At 52.6% G+C, this 14,753-nt stretch overlaps 1 protein-coding gene across 5 annotated transcripts in view; it reads right to left on the reverse strand.

The window, feature by feature from the left end:
• The window catches only part of LOC140395367 (caskin-2-like), a 463,341-nt gene that overhangs the window by 255,473 nt on the left and 193,115 nt on the right, over nucleotides 1-14,753 (reverse strand). Inside the window, exon 1 of one of the 5 annotated variants that reach the window (XM_072483026.1) lies at nucleotides 2,695-3,682. The exons of the other annotated variants lie outside the window; for them this stretch is intronic. Within the exon in view, the coding sequence (XP_072339127.1) occupies nucleotides 2,695-2,725 (31 nt within the window). The 5' untranslated portion in view covers nucleotides 2,726-3,682. Of the gene's footprint in view, nucleotides 1-2,694; nucleotides 3,683-14,753 lie in introns of those variants that run through there. 5 annotated transcript variants of the gene reach the window in all.

Below are 14,753 nucleotides of genomic sequence, written 5' to 3' on the forward strand. Positions count from 1 at the left end.
AAAGTATTTTTGTTGGCTGCGAAATGCACAGGGGTGTCCTGAGGATGGAAAAGGGGTTTTAACTCTGCAAGTTCCAATTCCCTTCTCACCTTCCAAATCCACCATTTCTGCCACGTGGAAGGACGGGGCCTGTAGATGCGGGGAACTCCACCAGAGGGGCTGTTTAGCACAGAGCTAAATCGCTGGCTTTGAAAGCAGACCAAGGCAGGCCAGCAGCACGGTTCAATTCCCGTAACAGCCTCCCCGAACAGGCGCCGGAATGTGGCGACTAGGAGCTTTTCACAGTAACTTCATTTGAAGCCTACTTGTGACAATAAGTGATTTTCATTTCATTTCACCTGGAAGTTCCCCACAAGTCACACATCACCTATATCGGTGTTCCTTCACTGTTACTGGGTCAAGATCCTGAAATTCCCTCCCTAACAGCACCGTGGGTGTACCTACATGGAGGGCAGCGTTCAAGAAACCAGCACCTTCACAAGGGCAATTCGGGATGGGCAATAAATGCTGGCCTAGCCAGTGACTCCCACATCGCTGAAAGAATTTTTTAAAATTTGCATACATTTTGAGGCACAAATATCTCACAGGGATTCATTCCACTTAATATCACAAGTATAACCTAGGACTGACATCAGCCAGTCACTGAGGATCATGTGATGACCAATGACTAAACATCACTTATTCAGGGTGTGATGACATTGTAAGTGCTTTGTATTTATTTTCCAGCCAATTTCCTCCTTACTTCTGATTATGATATTTCTTTCTTTGAGGTACTGTTCCATGAGCGCTAACCACACTCTGCTACCTTGTGGCATTGGCCATTATTTAATGGAGGGTGCTGTCAGGCTGGTGTTCGACCAGGATTTGCAAAACCTGGCCCCTCCTACACACAAACATGGGTACACACACATGGACACACCCGCATGGACACACCCACACCTGCACGGACACACCCACATGGACACACACAAACAGAAACACGAGTTGAATTTATGCAGGGATTCTAAGGCATAATGCAGTGTTGCCACTCATGGCCTGGATCCCCCAAGGTCAGCGACACTTTCTTCGCTGTCCACAGAAGCTATCCAAATGGGAAATGGGAATGCCTGACCTCTTTCAAAGGAGTCAAACAGCTGTATAATAGAAACCAACTGAACACGTTCTTAACAAGCAGAACTCTAGCCAAGTAATAAGTGCCCTGTGTCAGTCAGTGGTTTCCTGTTTGGTTTAAGTGGTGTTTCCACACTCCACATTATTCATTGTGTGTGTGCGTCTACTTGCACAGTTTTTTCTATCCCCGGTAGCGTTTTACTGAAACTGTTTAATCACAGTTTCTGTGAGCCTGATATACCTGCGGCTCAGTGAGTCGCACTCTAGCCCGACTCTATTTCGAAGATTGTGGGTTCAAGTCCTACTCCCAAGTTCCCTTGCTCAGAAAGTAAATGCATGATTGGAAATCAGTCACAGATAATATTACACCGAGTCTGCCCTCTTCGATCTATGTCAAAGGTCTCATGGCACCCCATTTCCAAGAAGAGTGAGGGAGTTACCTCCGCACCTTGCCCCAACCCCAGCGGCCCCCAATGACCTGGTCAATATTTATCGCTCAGCCAACAATACTAAAACAAACAATCTGGTTATTATCTCATTGTTCTTTGTGGGATCTTGTTGTGTGCAAATTGGCAGCAGTCCAACAGTCGGCTGTATAACACTTTGGACATCCAGAGGTCATATAATGGTGCTATATAAATGCAAGTCCTTTCGCATCTTTCATGAAGGATTCCACAATTGACCTGTGCTGCACTCTGTTCTCAGCACCAGGATGATGGGGTCCCTACTCTGGTCACCGGGGATGGGGAGGTGGGTAAGCTCGCCCATTCGACAAAGGTTTTGGCGACATTTCCTGATTGCCCCTCATGTGGCTCAATGTTTATTTTTGTGAAGACATTTGTCAAGTGCCTTGTGAGATTGACTATATTTATGGCAGCACAGCGCTCCCACAGCACCACAATGGGGTTTGTGTGGAACAGGAAAGTTGAGCAGCCCATACAGGCTCTTCTGCATGACGTTTTGGCTCTGTGAAAGTGGGAAGATTCCAGACAGTAACCACCCCCCCCCCCCCCCCCCCACATCCCCCAACACAGTGGTGTGGTCACTTGCTACCTTCTGGCTCATCCCATCGCCCCAAAGTAAGTCACTTAGTTTCTCCAATAACCTCATATAGCAAATTTACCCCCAGAGTTCCAGGTTTTATTCGTAGCCTGTACCTCACTAACGAGCTACACGCAATCTCACTCAGTTCCCAACTCATTAACCACTTGCTCCCTCACTCATTCCCGACTCGGTTTTGAGTGCCCATCTGAGCATGGTAACAGGAACTGTGAATTAGTCCTCAGTGTGCTTAGTAGGATGGCATGATTGTTGCTCTTGACCATTGTCTAGCGAACCCTACTATGCCTTCTTGTGGACATCAAGCAGAGCTCGGCTGTGATGTGGAGTCTCTTCCACTCCACCCTCAATATCTCATAGACAGGATGCTCAAATGCAGTGGGAATGAATCAGAGCTTTCCCAAGAAGCAGGGAGTGATAAATACCTAACTGTACAAAAAGGAATGGAAACCCGACATAGAAAGGGACATTATCTACCCAGCTCATATATCAGTCAACACAGGTGTAAGGTTAAGCCACACCAACCTGACCGAGTGCAGGAACTTGTCTGCCCCATGGCTGTTTGCTGAACTTCCTTGGGAATTAATAGTTTGAAGCAACTCCTTCAACAGTCAGTTCTGATCGTGTAAAGCGTTCCAGGTCTGGTTTGTTGACCCTCTAATCTGATAGTGCCCATTGAGCCCTCCTCCTCCTCACAGAAATGCCTGTCCGATCATCCTTCTCGGTTTTGTCCACCGTCTCCCCACAGCCTCCAGGGAGCAGCAGCTTCCAGTCTGCGCCAGGTTGCCTTACCCCACTTTTTCTTTCTGAGCAGAGAGTTTTCTCAGAGGGAATTTGAAAGGGAAGCTCGCTCCGCTGTAACAAGTAGATTCAGAGCCCAGTCACGCTTGGACGTGCTGTCGGAATTTCACTTTCCTCCCTCTTCGACTGAGCTCCAGAACGGGGAAAGAGAACAGCACTCACCACCTCTGGGCGGACATAACCTGGCTTCCTCTTTTCAGACGTTACGAGATTCCCTGCCGGTTAAAAATAAAACACTCTGACCCATCGTCACACATCAACCTGTTCACCTTGGCAGAAACCCACGTTCCTTGGGTTCAAAATATTTTCCTCAAAATGTTTGAGAGTTTGTTTCGTGCCCAAGTAAATGCCATTTCTTCAACAAGTCTTCAAGAATGAATTCTCTGATGTGATGATTTGTTTATGCGTCCTGTACAAAGCGCCAGTTGCCAGCAGCGGTCCTCTCTAGCCACTCCCCTCAGGTGCCAATCGCCCCTTCGCGTCTCTGCTGCGTTTCACTTGATTGATGGGTCTCAGATGTGCCAAGTCTCTGACAGAAGGCAGCCAGCCCGGACGGCAGAGGCTCGAGACACCAGAAGATGGGTTTCCAACACTTTAACTTTAGCAGTCGCCTTCCAATTGAGGAGCTGAACTTTCAAAGTTCCCGGTGCGTCTGAGCCAAGACCTGGCCCACAGCTAAATTGTGACTCTTGACAGGATCACTCTGATCAAACCAGAGTTGTTCGTCCTCTTACCCACATCCCCCCAACCCCCCTTCACAACACCCCTCACTTCCAGATAACATTGATTAGCAGTGTGAGAGGACTGATTAAACATTGCTCACACACGCCACCTCCATGGAGCAGTCAAATCTGTTGAATAAAAATGAAAGGGAGGGAAAAGGCGGAGCTTAAAGAACAACCAGCCTCTTCATCCAGGAAGAAAACTTGCACGGGACCTGTCTCTACAGCTTTCTAAGAAAATGTTTTTAACTCAATTCTCTCTTGTAAGACCATTTCAGAACTCCAACCGGGCATGACAGAATGTTGAATCCCTTGTTTGTGCTGCAACTTAATTTATTCCTTCTTCATCTCTCCCGCTCCTTCAGCCACAGTCCCCAAGCTCCCTGACCACAGCTTTTAGAAATCTCCTGTCAGATGTCAAAGTTCCTCTTTTTAAATTCTGTTCCCTCCATTGTTCTCCTCAATTGTGTTCAAAGGCAAGTGCTTTGTCTCCGCAGTAGCCTTCTGATTGCTGGAAGTTGCCCACACTCTGTCCAATATCATCTCCCCCGCCCCAGCCCTCCCCCATGGCAGTACCTACTGAAGTCTCCCAGAGTCTTGGCTAATATTGTCTATGTGACCAATAGGTTTAACATCACTTCTGTTGTGTTATGCTGCTTCGGATAACACAGGCTGCTACTTGATGGAGTCTTAACTAAAGGATGTTCCAGACTCTGAAATTAGTTCAATGTGTTTATTGAACTATTAACACAGTTTTCAAATAGTTCGACTCTCTGCTAATCTAACTGTAGTAACTCAGTCTAACTGTACCAGCTTGCTCTAAGCCGCATGCTGGGGTGTGATGCTGCTGGTCAACCCTGTCTAACTCTCTAGATGTGTGTCTGTGGAAAGAGGCAGTGTGTGAGTGCCTCATCCCTTTTATAGTGTTTATGTCATGCCCCCTTGTGGTGATGCCACCTCTGAGTGTCCTGACTGCCCATTGGTTGTATCCTATTCTGAGTGTTCATTGGTTGCATGTTTGCATATCATGACAACTTCGACCGGTCATTCCGCTCCTGGGATCTTGCTGCCTTCAAAATGACTGCCACGTTTGCCTTCCTGCCAACATAGTCTTGGGTAGGGGGTGCAAACTGAAACCTAGGGCTGGAGGAGGTGGTACAGGTAATGTGAGGCGACACCATGGAGACTTTGAGATCAGTGCACTTGGGCTGGGACCAAATGATTGTCACTTTTGGGATTGTGGGTAACATGGCAGGTGCTAAGGGGGTTGATGACTGGAGTAGTGAGGGAGTTAATGAGGAAGTTGGAGTTGTGTAACAAGGGAGACGGAACAAGGGGACTGATGGGTAGTGTAACAAGGAAGCCAATAAGCCCAGTCTTTTAAGCCATTCAACCATGAGGGTGAAATATCAAAACAAACCAATCCCATTCTCACAGATCCATACTTTCCATTATGTGTTAATGGACAGCATCAGGGGAACAGCAGGGTAGCACAGTAGTTAGCACTGTGGCTTCACAGCACCAGGGTCCCAGGTTAGATTCCCCGCTGGGTCACTGTCTGTGCGGAGTCTGCACGTTCTCCCCGTGTCTGCGTGTGTTTCCTCCGGGTGCTCCGGTTTCCTCCCACAGTCCAAAGACGTGCAGGTTAGGTGGATTGGCCATGATAAATTAGGTGGAACCCCATCTCTGGATCTGTAAAGATTTAATCACCTGCTAATGGTCGCATTCCAAGCATTGGTTGGCATCTTTGAATCTGGCTATATATGTGTTTCTGGAACATACCTCTTCATTCACCTGAGGAAGGAGCAGCGCTCCGAAAGCTAGTGACATCGAAACAAACCTGTTGGACTTTAACCTAATGTATAGCTTGCCAGTCTAATAGTCATCTCCTCTGGCTATCAATGGTCATTCTGGTGCACTTCAGCCAAAACTACAGCGCGAGTCTACTGGGTGTGGTAGTCACCACTGATGTATATATTGTATATATAGGATGTTGATATAGGTGCTTTACAGTAAGGCCCCTGAACTACAGGTACGGGGGTAGATCCCTGCCTGCTGGTTCCGCCCAGTAGGCGGAGTATAAATATGTATGCTCCCAGTACAGCAGCCATTTCATCAGCTGCTGTAGGAGGCCACACATCTCAGTGTAATAAAGCCTTGATTATCCTACTCTCGTCTTTGTGTAATCGATCGTGCATCACTGGGGCAACCATAATTTCTATCAGGGTCATGGATGCGAGGTCCCTGGCTGACGGCAGAGCTGTCACTCGGCTCTGCAAATGGCAGAACCTCCATCCACTCTTAGTGATGCAGAGGTAGTGAGGCTCGTTTGAATTCACACACTCCTGCCCTCAGTCAGGCCTTGGCGCTGCTGTCCGCCTGCACTCCCTGCCATAATTCCTTGTCTTCCCCCCCCCCCCGCAATGTGGAGCTTGAGTCCTGTTTAAAGCATGGGCCCCACCATAGGTGGCACAGTGGTTAGCACCAATGCCTCACAGCGCCAGGGACCCGAGTTCAATTCTGTCCTTGGGTGACTGTCTGCGTGGAGTTTGCACTTTCTCCCTGTGTTTGCGTGGGTTTCCTCCGGGTGCTCCGGTTTCTTCCCACAGTCCAAAGATGTGCAGGTTAGGTGGATTGGCCATGATAAATTGTCCGTTAGTGTCCAAAGATGTGCAGGTTAGGTGGGGTTATGGCGTTCGCGCAGAAAAGTGGAGCTAGGTAGGGTGCTCTTTCAGAGGGTCATTACAGAATCGATGGGCTGTTTGGCCTCCTTCTGCACTGTCAGAATTATATTCCAACGCAGATCTGAAATATGTTCAACATTGAAACTTGCAGCTTTCCAGAAGGTGGGTCTGGGGAAAGTTCTGGGATGAGGGCAGAAGACTGACCAGCTGACCATTTACACTGGGGAACGTCATGTGACCTCTTCTGCTGTGGGATGCCCCTGACATCCTCTGTAAAGGCCAAAGGCTTTTCCCCTTGATGCAACAGACTCCAGCAAGGCCAGTATGCAGATGGACTGACTCAGCACTCATCCCAGTAAAGGGCCCCCTGCAGCTTTTCAGGCCCAATGGATTTTCACCTGGTAAAACAACACAGGGGCTGGTTTAGCTCACTGAGCTAAATCGATGGCTTTTAAAGCAGACCTAGGCAGGCCAGCAGCACGGTTCAATTCCCGTACCAGCCTCCCCGAACTGGTGCCGGAATGTGGTCAATGGAGTAATGGTCAATGGATTTCTTTCAGGCTGGAAGAAGGTTTATGGTTGAATTCCCCAGGTATAGGGATCCTTGCTTTTCTTGACATATATTAATGGTCTAGATCCTGGATTGCGGGGACAGTTTCAAAGTTTTCAGATGACACAAAACTTGGAAGTGTTGTAAACTATGAGGAGGACAGTGTAGAAGTTCAAAAGGACGTAGACAAGTTGGTGGAGTGGGCAGATAGGTGGCAGATGAAGTTCAATGCGGAGAAATGTGAGGTGATGTATTTTGGTCGGAAGAATATGGGCCGACAATGTAAAATAAAGGGTTAAGTTCTTAAAGGGGTGCAGGAATGCATGGGCAGCACGGTAGCCTTGTGGATAGCACAATTGTTTCACAGCTCCAGGGTCCCAGGTTCGATTCCGGCTTGGGTCACTGTCTGTGCGGAGTCTGCACATCCTCCCCGTGTGTGCGTGGGTTTCCTCCGGGTGCTCCGGTTTCCTCCCACAGTCCAAAGATGTGCAGGTTAGGTGGATTGGCCATGATAAATTGCCCTTAGTGTCCAAAATTGCCCTTAGTGTTCAAAATTGCCCTTAGTGTTGGGTGGGGTTACTGGGTTATGGGGCTAGGGTGGCGGTGTTGACCTTGGGTAGGATGCTCTTTCCAAGAGCCGGTGCAGACTCGATGGGCCGAATGGCCTCCTTCTGCACTGTAAATTCTATGAAGGAGCAGAGGGACCTGGGTGTATATATGCATTGATCATTGAAGGTGGCAAGTCAGGTAGAGAGAGCAGTTAATAAAGCATATAGTATTCTGGGTTTTGTTAATAGGGGCATAGAGTACAAGAGCAAGCAGGTTACACTGAACATACACAGGACACTAGTTAGACCTCAGCTGGAATATTGTGTACAGTTCTGGGTGCCACACGTATAGGAAGGATAGTTCTCTACCACACATAGAGAGAGAGTTCAGAAGAGGTTTACAAGAATAGTTCAAGGGATGAGAAACTTCAGTCATGAGGATAAATTGGAGAGGTTGGGACTGTTCTCCTTGGAGAGAAGAAGGCTCAGCAGAGATTTGATAGAGATGTTCAAAACAATAAGGGGGCTGGCCAGAGTAGAGAGGGAGAAACTGTTCCTGCTTGTAAAAGGACCAAGAACAAGAAGGCACAACCATTGAAATACCCTTACCAAAGGGTCATTGATAAAATATAGGAAATGCAGCTACCAATTTGCACACAGGAAGCTTCACAATAAGCCAGTGTGGGAACAACCAGATCCCCTGTTTCACTGATGTTGATTGAGGGCTAAATATCGACCCTCCTGCTTTTTATCAAAATAGAATTTTTTCATGCCAACCCAAGGGAGCTCAGCTTAACATCTCATCCAAAAGGCAGCACCGCTGACAATGCCTTGGTGCTAGAATGGAATGTCAGCCTATATATTCGTGTTCAGGGGCGAAATTCTCCCCCAACGGCACGATGTCCACCGACTGGCGCCAAAAACGGCGCCAATCAGACGGGCATCGCGCTGGCCCAAAGGTGCGGAATGCTCCGCATCTTTGGGGGCCGAGCCCCAACATTGAGGGGCTAGGCCGGCGCCGGAGGGATTTCCGCCCCGCCAGCTGGCGGAAATGGCGTTTGTTGCCCCGCCAGCTGGCGCGGAAATGCGGCGAATGCGCGGGAGCGTCAGCGGCCGCCGACAGTTTCCCGCGCATGCGCAGTGGGGAAAGTCTCTTCCGCCTCCGCCATGGTGGAGGCCGTGGCGGAGGTGGAAGGGAAAGAGTGCCCCCACGGCACAGGCCCGCCCGCGGATCGGTGGGCCCCGATCGCAGGCCAGGCCACCGTGGGGGCACCCCCCGGGGTCAGATCGCCCCGTGCCCCCCCCCAGGACCCCATGCCGCCTGATCCCGCCGATAAATACCAGCTTTGATTTACGCCGGCGGGACAGGCAATTTCTGGGCGGGACTTCGGCCCATACGGGCCGGAGAATTGAGCGGGGGGTCCCGCCAACCAGCGCGGCCCGATTCCCGTCCCCGCCCAATCTCTGGTACCGGAGACTTCGGCATTTGGGGGTCGGTCTCCCAGGTAATTGGTGCCCCCAGGTGGTTGGTATTGGGGCACGGTGGCATCCTGGCACATCTGATGCCACATGAGCATCTTGACACTGCCAGCCTGGCACCTTGGCAGTGGTACCTGGGCACTCTGGCAGTGCCACCCAAGCACTGCTAGGGTGCCCAGGTGGCACGACCAGGCTGCAGGGGCACTCCCAGGGTGCCAGGCTGGCAATGCCAAGGTGTCTAGTTTGCATTTATTCCCCGTCGGGGATCGGGCCGGGGATGGCCTGCCTGTATGAGGTGGGGTGTGGGAGACTCGAGGACCCAAGCGTGGTGCGCTGGAGCAAATGTGCGGGTATTACAAACAGTATTTCTCCCTTGATTCAATGTTGTTTCATAGAGATCGTTGGCTACCTTCAAAATGACCAAAGTGACACTGCTTCAGCCACATGCATTAATTTAGGTAGACGGGGAACTTCAGTTATGATAGATTGGAGAAGCTGGGGCTGTTTTCCTGGGAGAACAGAGGGTTGAGAAAACATTTGATAGAGATATTCAAAACCACGAGGCTGGACAGAGTAGACAGGGAGAAACTGCTTCCATTGGTGGGTCTATCCAGAACCCGAGGACACTGATTTAAAGTGGTAGGCAGAAAAAACAACAGCAACATGAGGAAAAACGTCTTCACACAGAGTGTGGTGAGGATCTGGAATGCACAGCCTGAGAGTATGGTTGAAACCAATTCAATTGTGGCTTCCAAAAAATTTGAATCATTATCTGAAGAGGAGATTTCTACAGTGCTTTCGGGAAAAGGTCGGGGAGAGGCACAGGGTGAATTGTTCTTGCAGAGAGATGGCATGGAAACGATGGGCTGAATTGCGTCCTTCAGTGCTGTAACTATTCGATTAAAAATAGCTCAGAGGTAAATGCACTTCATGTATACATGTATTCAAACATTTAGCAACATGTCACACCCAACCTTGCAGTCTTTCTCTTTCATCAGTGTTTGGAATTCCAGAGTTAATTTTCAGACACCCACATTAAAACAACCGCAGGAGTTTTGTTCATCAGTTGGGAGCTGTGATACACCACCGTCAGCAAGGTGATGATCACACAACGAGACTCACCAAGTCACTTCCCACTTTGGGGCATAGATAGAGTGGATAGTCAGAGGCTTTTCCCCAGGGTAGAGGGGTCAATTATTCGAGAGCATAGGTTTAAGGTGCGAGGGGCAAGGTTTAGAGGTGATGTACAAGGCAAGTTTTTTTACACAGAGGGTAGTGGGTGCCTGGAACTCACTAGTGCAATCAATTGGAATAATCTGCTCAAGCTACAATAGAATGGAAACCCAACTAATTATGGGTGAAGGGCAAGTGGGTGCTACCGGAGGAGGTGGTGGAAGCAGGGACGATAGTGACATTTAAGGGGCATCTTGACAAATACATGAATAGGATGGGAATAGAGGGATACGGACCCAGGAAGTGTAGAAGATTGTAGTTTAGGCGGGCAGCATGGTCGGCACGGGCTAGGAGGGCTGAAGGGCCTGTTCCTGTGCTGTACTTTTCTTTGTTCTTTGTTCTTTGCACTCCATCCAGAACCACCCCCGTCCCAGCTCCCCTTTCAGACCCACCCCCATCCCAGCTCCCCATCCAGACCCACCCCCACCCCAGCTCCCCATTCAGACCCACCCCACCTCCCCATTCAGACCCACCCCCGTCCCAGCTCCCCATCCAGAGCCACCCCCACCCCAGCTCCCCATTCAGACCCACCCCACCTCCCCATTCAGACCCACCCCCATCCCGGCTCCCCATTCAGACCCACCCCCACCCCAGCTCCCCATCCAGACCCACCCCCACCCCAGCTCCCCATTCAGACCCACACCCATCCCGGCTCCCCATCCACTCACCCCCGTCCCAGCTCCCCATCCAGACCCACCCCCATCCAAGCTCCCCATCCAGACCCACCCCCATCTCAGCTCCACATCCAGACCCACCCCCATCCCAACACCCCATCCAGACCCACCCCCATCCCAGCTCCCCACCCAGACCCACCCCCATCCCAGCTCCCCATCCAGACCCACCCCCACCCAACTCCTCATTCAGACCCACCCCCATACCCGCTCTCCATCCAGACCGATCCCCACACCAGCTCTCCATCCAGACCCACCCCCATCCCCATTCAGACCGACTCCCATCCCAGCTCCCCATCCAGACCCACCCCCATCACAGCTCTCTATCCCTACCCCCCCACCCCCATCCAGGCTCCCCATTCAGACCGACTCCCCATCCAGACCCACCCCCATCCAGGCTCCCCATCCAGAACCACCCCCATCCCAGCTCCCCATCCAGACCCACCCCCATCCCAGCTCCCCATCCAGACCCACCCCCATCCAAGCTCCCCATCCAGATCCACCCCCATCTCAGCTCCCCATCCAGACCCACCCCCATCCCAGCTCCCCATCCAGACCCACCCCCATCCCAGCTCCCCATTCAGACCCACCCCCATCCCAACACCCCATCCAGACCCACCCCCATCCCAACACTCCATCCAGACCCACCCCCATCCCAGCTCCCCATCCAGACCCACCCGCATCCCAGCTCCCCATCCAGACCCACCCCATCCCCATCCCACCTCCCCATTCAGACCGACTCCACTCCAGCTCCCCATCCAGACCCACCCCGATCCCAGCTCCCCATCCAGACCCACCCCACCACAGCTCCCCATTCAGACCCATTCCAACCCCCATCCAGACCCACCACCACCCCCACACCGGCTCTCTATCCCAACCCACCCCCATCCAGCCTCCCCATTCAGACCGACTCCCATCCCAGCTCCCCATCCAGACCCACCCCCACCCCCAGCTCCCCATTCAGACCCATCCCCATCCCAGCTCTCTATCCCAACCAACCCCCATCCAGGCTCCCCATTCAGACCGACTCCCACCCCAGCTCCCCATCCAGACTCCCCCCCACCCCCACCCCCACCCCCAGCTCCCCATTCAGGCCCACCCCCATCCCAGCTCCCCATCCAGACCCACCCCACCTCCCCATTCAGACCCACCCCCATCCCAATCCCAGCTCCCCATCCAGACCCACCCCCATCCCGGCTCCCCATTCAGACCCACCCCCATCATCCCAGCTCCCCATTCAGACCCACCCCACCTCCCCATTCAGCCCCACCCCCATACCCGCTCTCCATCCAGACCGATCCCCACACCAGCTCTCCATCCAGACCCACCCCCATCCCCATTCAGACCGACTCCCATCCCAGCTGCCCATCCAGACCCACCCGCATCCCAGCTCCCCATCCAGACCCACCACCATCCCAGCTCCCCATCCAGACCCACCACCATCCCAGCTCCCTATCCAGACCCACCCCCATCCCAGCTCCCCATCCACACTCATCCCCGTCCCAGCTCCCCATCCAGACCCACCACCATCCCAGCTCCCCATCCACACTCATCCCCGTCCCAGCTCCCCATCCAGACCCACCCGCATCCCAGCTCCCCATCCAGACCCACCACCATCCCAGCTCCCCATCCAGACCCACCACCATCCCAGCTCCCTATCTAGACCCACCCCCATCCCAGCTCCCCATCCAGACTCATCCCCGCTCCCCATCCAGACCCACCCCCATCCCAGCTCCCCATCCAGACCCACCCCCACCCCAACTCCCCATCTAGATTCACCCCCATCCCAGCTCCCCATCCAGAACCACCCCCATCCCACCTCCCCATTCAGACCCACCGCCATCCCGGCTCCCCATTCAGACCCACCCCCATCCCAGCTCCCCATCCAGACCCACACCCACCCCAGCTCTCCATCCAGAAACACCCTCGCTCGGCTCTCTAACGAGACCAGCCCACCATTCATCAGCCAGACGCACTCGCCACCTCTCTTTCATCACCATCATATCATAGAATTTACTGTGCAGTAGGAGGCCATTCAGCCCATCGAGTCTGCACCAGCTCTTGGAAAGAGCCCCATTTCCCCATAACCCAGTAACCCCACCCAACACTAAGGGCAATTTTTGGACACCAAGGGTAATTTAGCATGGCCAATCCACCTAACCTGCACATCTTTGGACTGTGGGAGGAAACCGGAGCACCCGGAGGAAACACAAGCACACATGGGGAGAACGTGCAGACTCTGCACAGACAGTGACCCAAGCCGGGAATCGAACCTGGGACCCTGGAGCTGTGAAGCGATTGTGCTAACCACTATGCTACCATGCTGCCCAACCATTCAGGTGATGTTTGGATGCCCCACTTGCCCTTCACCCATAATTAGTTGGGTTTCCATTCTATTGTAGCTTGAGCAGATTATTCCAATTGAATGCACTAGCCCTGATTACTACTCCCCTTCCCACACTGTGGGCGTCATTCTCCGACCCCCGCCGGGTTGGAGAATCGCCGGGGGCTGCCGTGAATCCCGCCCCCGCCGGTTGCCGAAGTCTCCGGCACCGGATATTTGGCGGGGGCGGAAATCGGGCTGCGCCGGTTGGCGGGCCCCTCCGCTCGATTCTCCGGCCCGGATGGGCCGAAGTCCCGCCGATAAATTGCCTGTCCCGCCGGCGTGGATTAAACCACCTTTTGAACGGCGGGACAAGGCGGCGTGGGCGGGCTCCAGGGTCCTGGGGGGGTGCGCGGGCGATCTGGCCCCGGGGGGTGCCCCCACGGTGGCCTGGCCCGCGATCGGGGCCCACCGATCCGCGGGCGGGCCTGTGCCGTGGGGGCACTCTTTCCCTGTCAGCGGCCGCTGACGCTCCCGCGCATGCGCCACCCGGGGATGTCATTTCCGCGCCAGCTGGCGGGGCAATAAAGGCCGTTTCCGCCAGCTGGCGGGGTGGAAATCCCTCCGGCGCCGGCCTAGCCCCTCAATGTTGGGGCTCGGCCCCCAAAGATGCGGAACATTCCGCACCTTTGGGGCGGCGCGATGCCCGTCTGATTGGCGCCGTTTTGGGCTCCAGTCGGCGGACATCGCGCCGTTTCGGGAGAATTTCGCCCTTGTCACCATGGCGCTGAAGACTGCCAACTTTCACCATGTTACCAACCACTTTTGTAAATAACCAACAAGCAGCAACTCAGGTAGGAAAGCTCTCAGCCAAAAAACACACAGATGTTGTACCTTTCCTTTCTCAACAAATATACAGAGGGACTAAAGTTCACAGCACACGCTACCCAGCTACGAATATTATGAAGCCTATTTCTCACTTTTCTGTTAACGGATCAGAAATGGACAATGATCCATATGTGACTGGTGGTTAACGTCTTGGACGATGCTGCATAATTGATGAACTCCTCATTCAGATTCAACAGCTTCATATTCACAAAGCCACAACTCCCCAAGCTTCCCCCAACAGCACCTTCCAAACACTTAACCTCCACTGGCAGGAAGAACAAGGGCAGCATACACCAGGAACTGCAGGTACCACTCTGAGCCAGATACTATTCGGACTGTTAACCTTCTTCAGTGCCTCCACTGCTAGCTCATCATTCGAGGCAAACATGACACAACCCCAGTAGTATCGAAGGGAAGGTTGCTCCTCTGGTAACGCCTCCGATGGCAAAAGAAAATGTCTTTTGCCAAATTCCTGTGTTCGGGCTGGCATTCTGAACATGCCTACTTGGATGGATTTCTGGGATTGCGAAGGGATTGGGCACCTTTGACTGGAAGAATGGGAGGGTGGCGCCGCAAACAGTTGGTGTGCAGGTGCAACAGGTGATTAAGAAGGCTAATCGAGTTTTGTCTTTCATTGCTAGATGGATGGAGTTCAAGACTAGGGAGGTAATGCTGCAATTGTATA

This window comes from Scyliorhinus torazame, chromosome 18 (assembly GCF_047496885.1).
Source record: "Scyliorhinus torazame isolate Kashiwa2021f chromosome 18, sScyTor2.1, whole genome shotgun sequence".
Taxonomy (NCBI): Eukaryota; Metazoa; Chordata; class Chondrichthyes; order Carcharhiniformes; family Scyliorhinidae; genus Scyliorhinus; species Scyliorhinus torazame.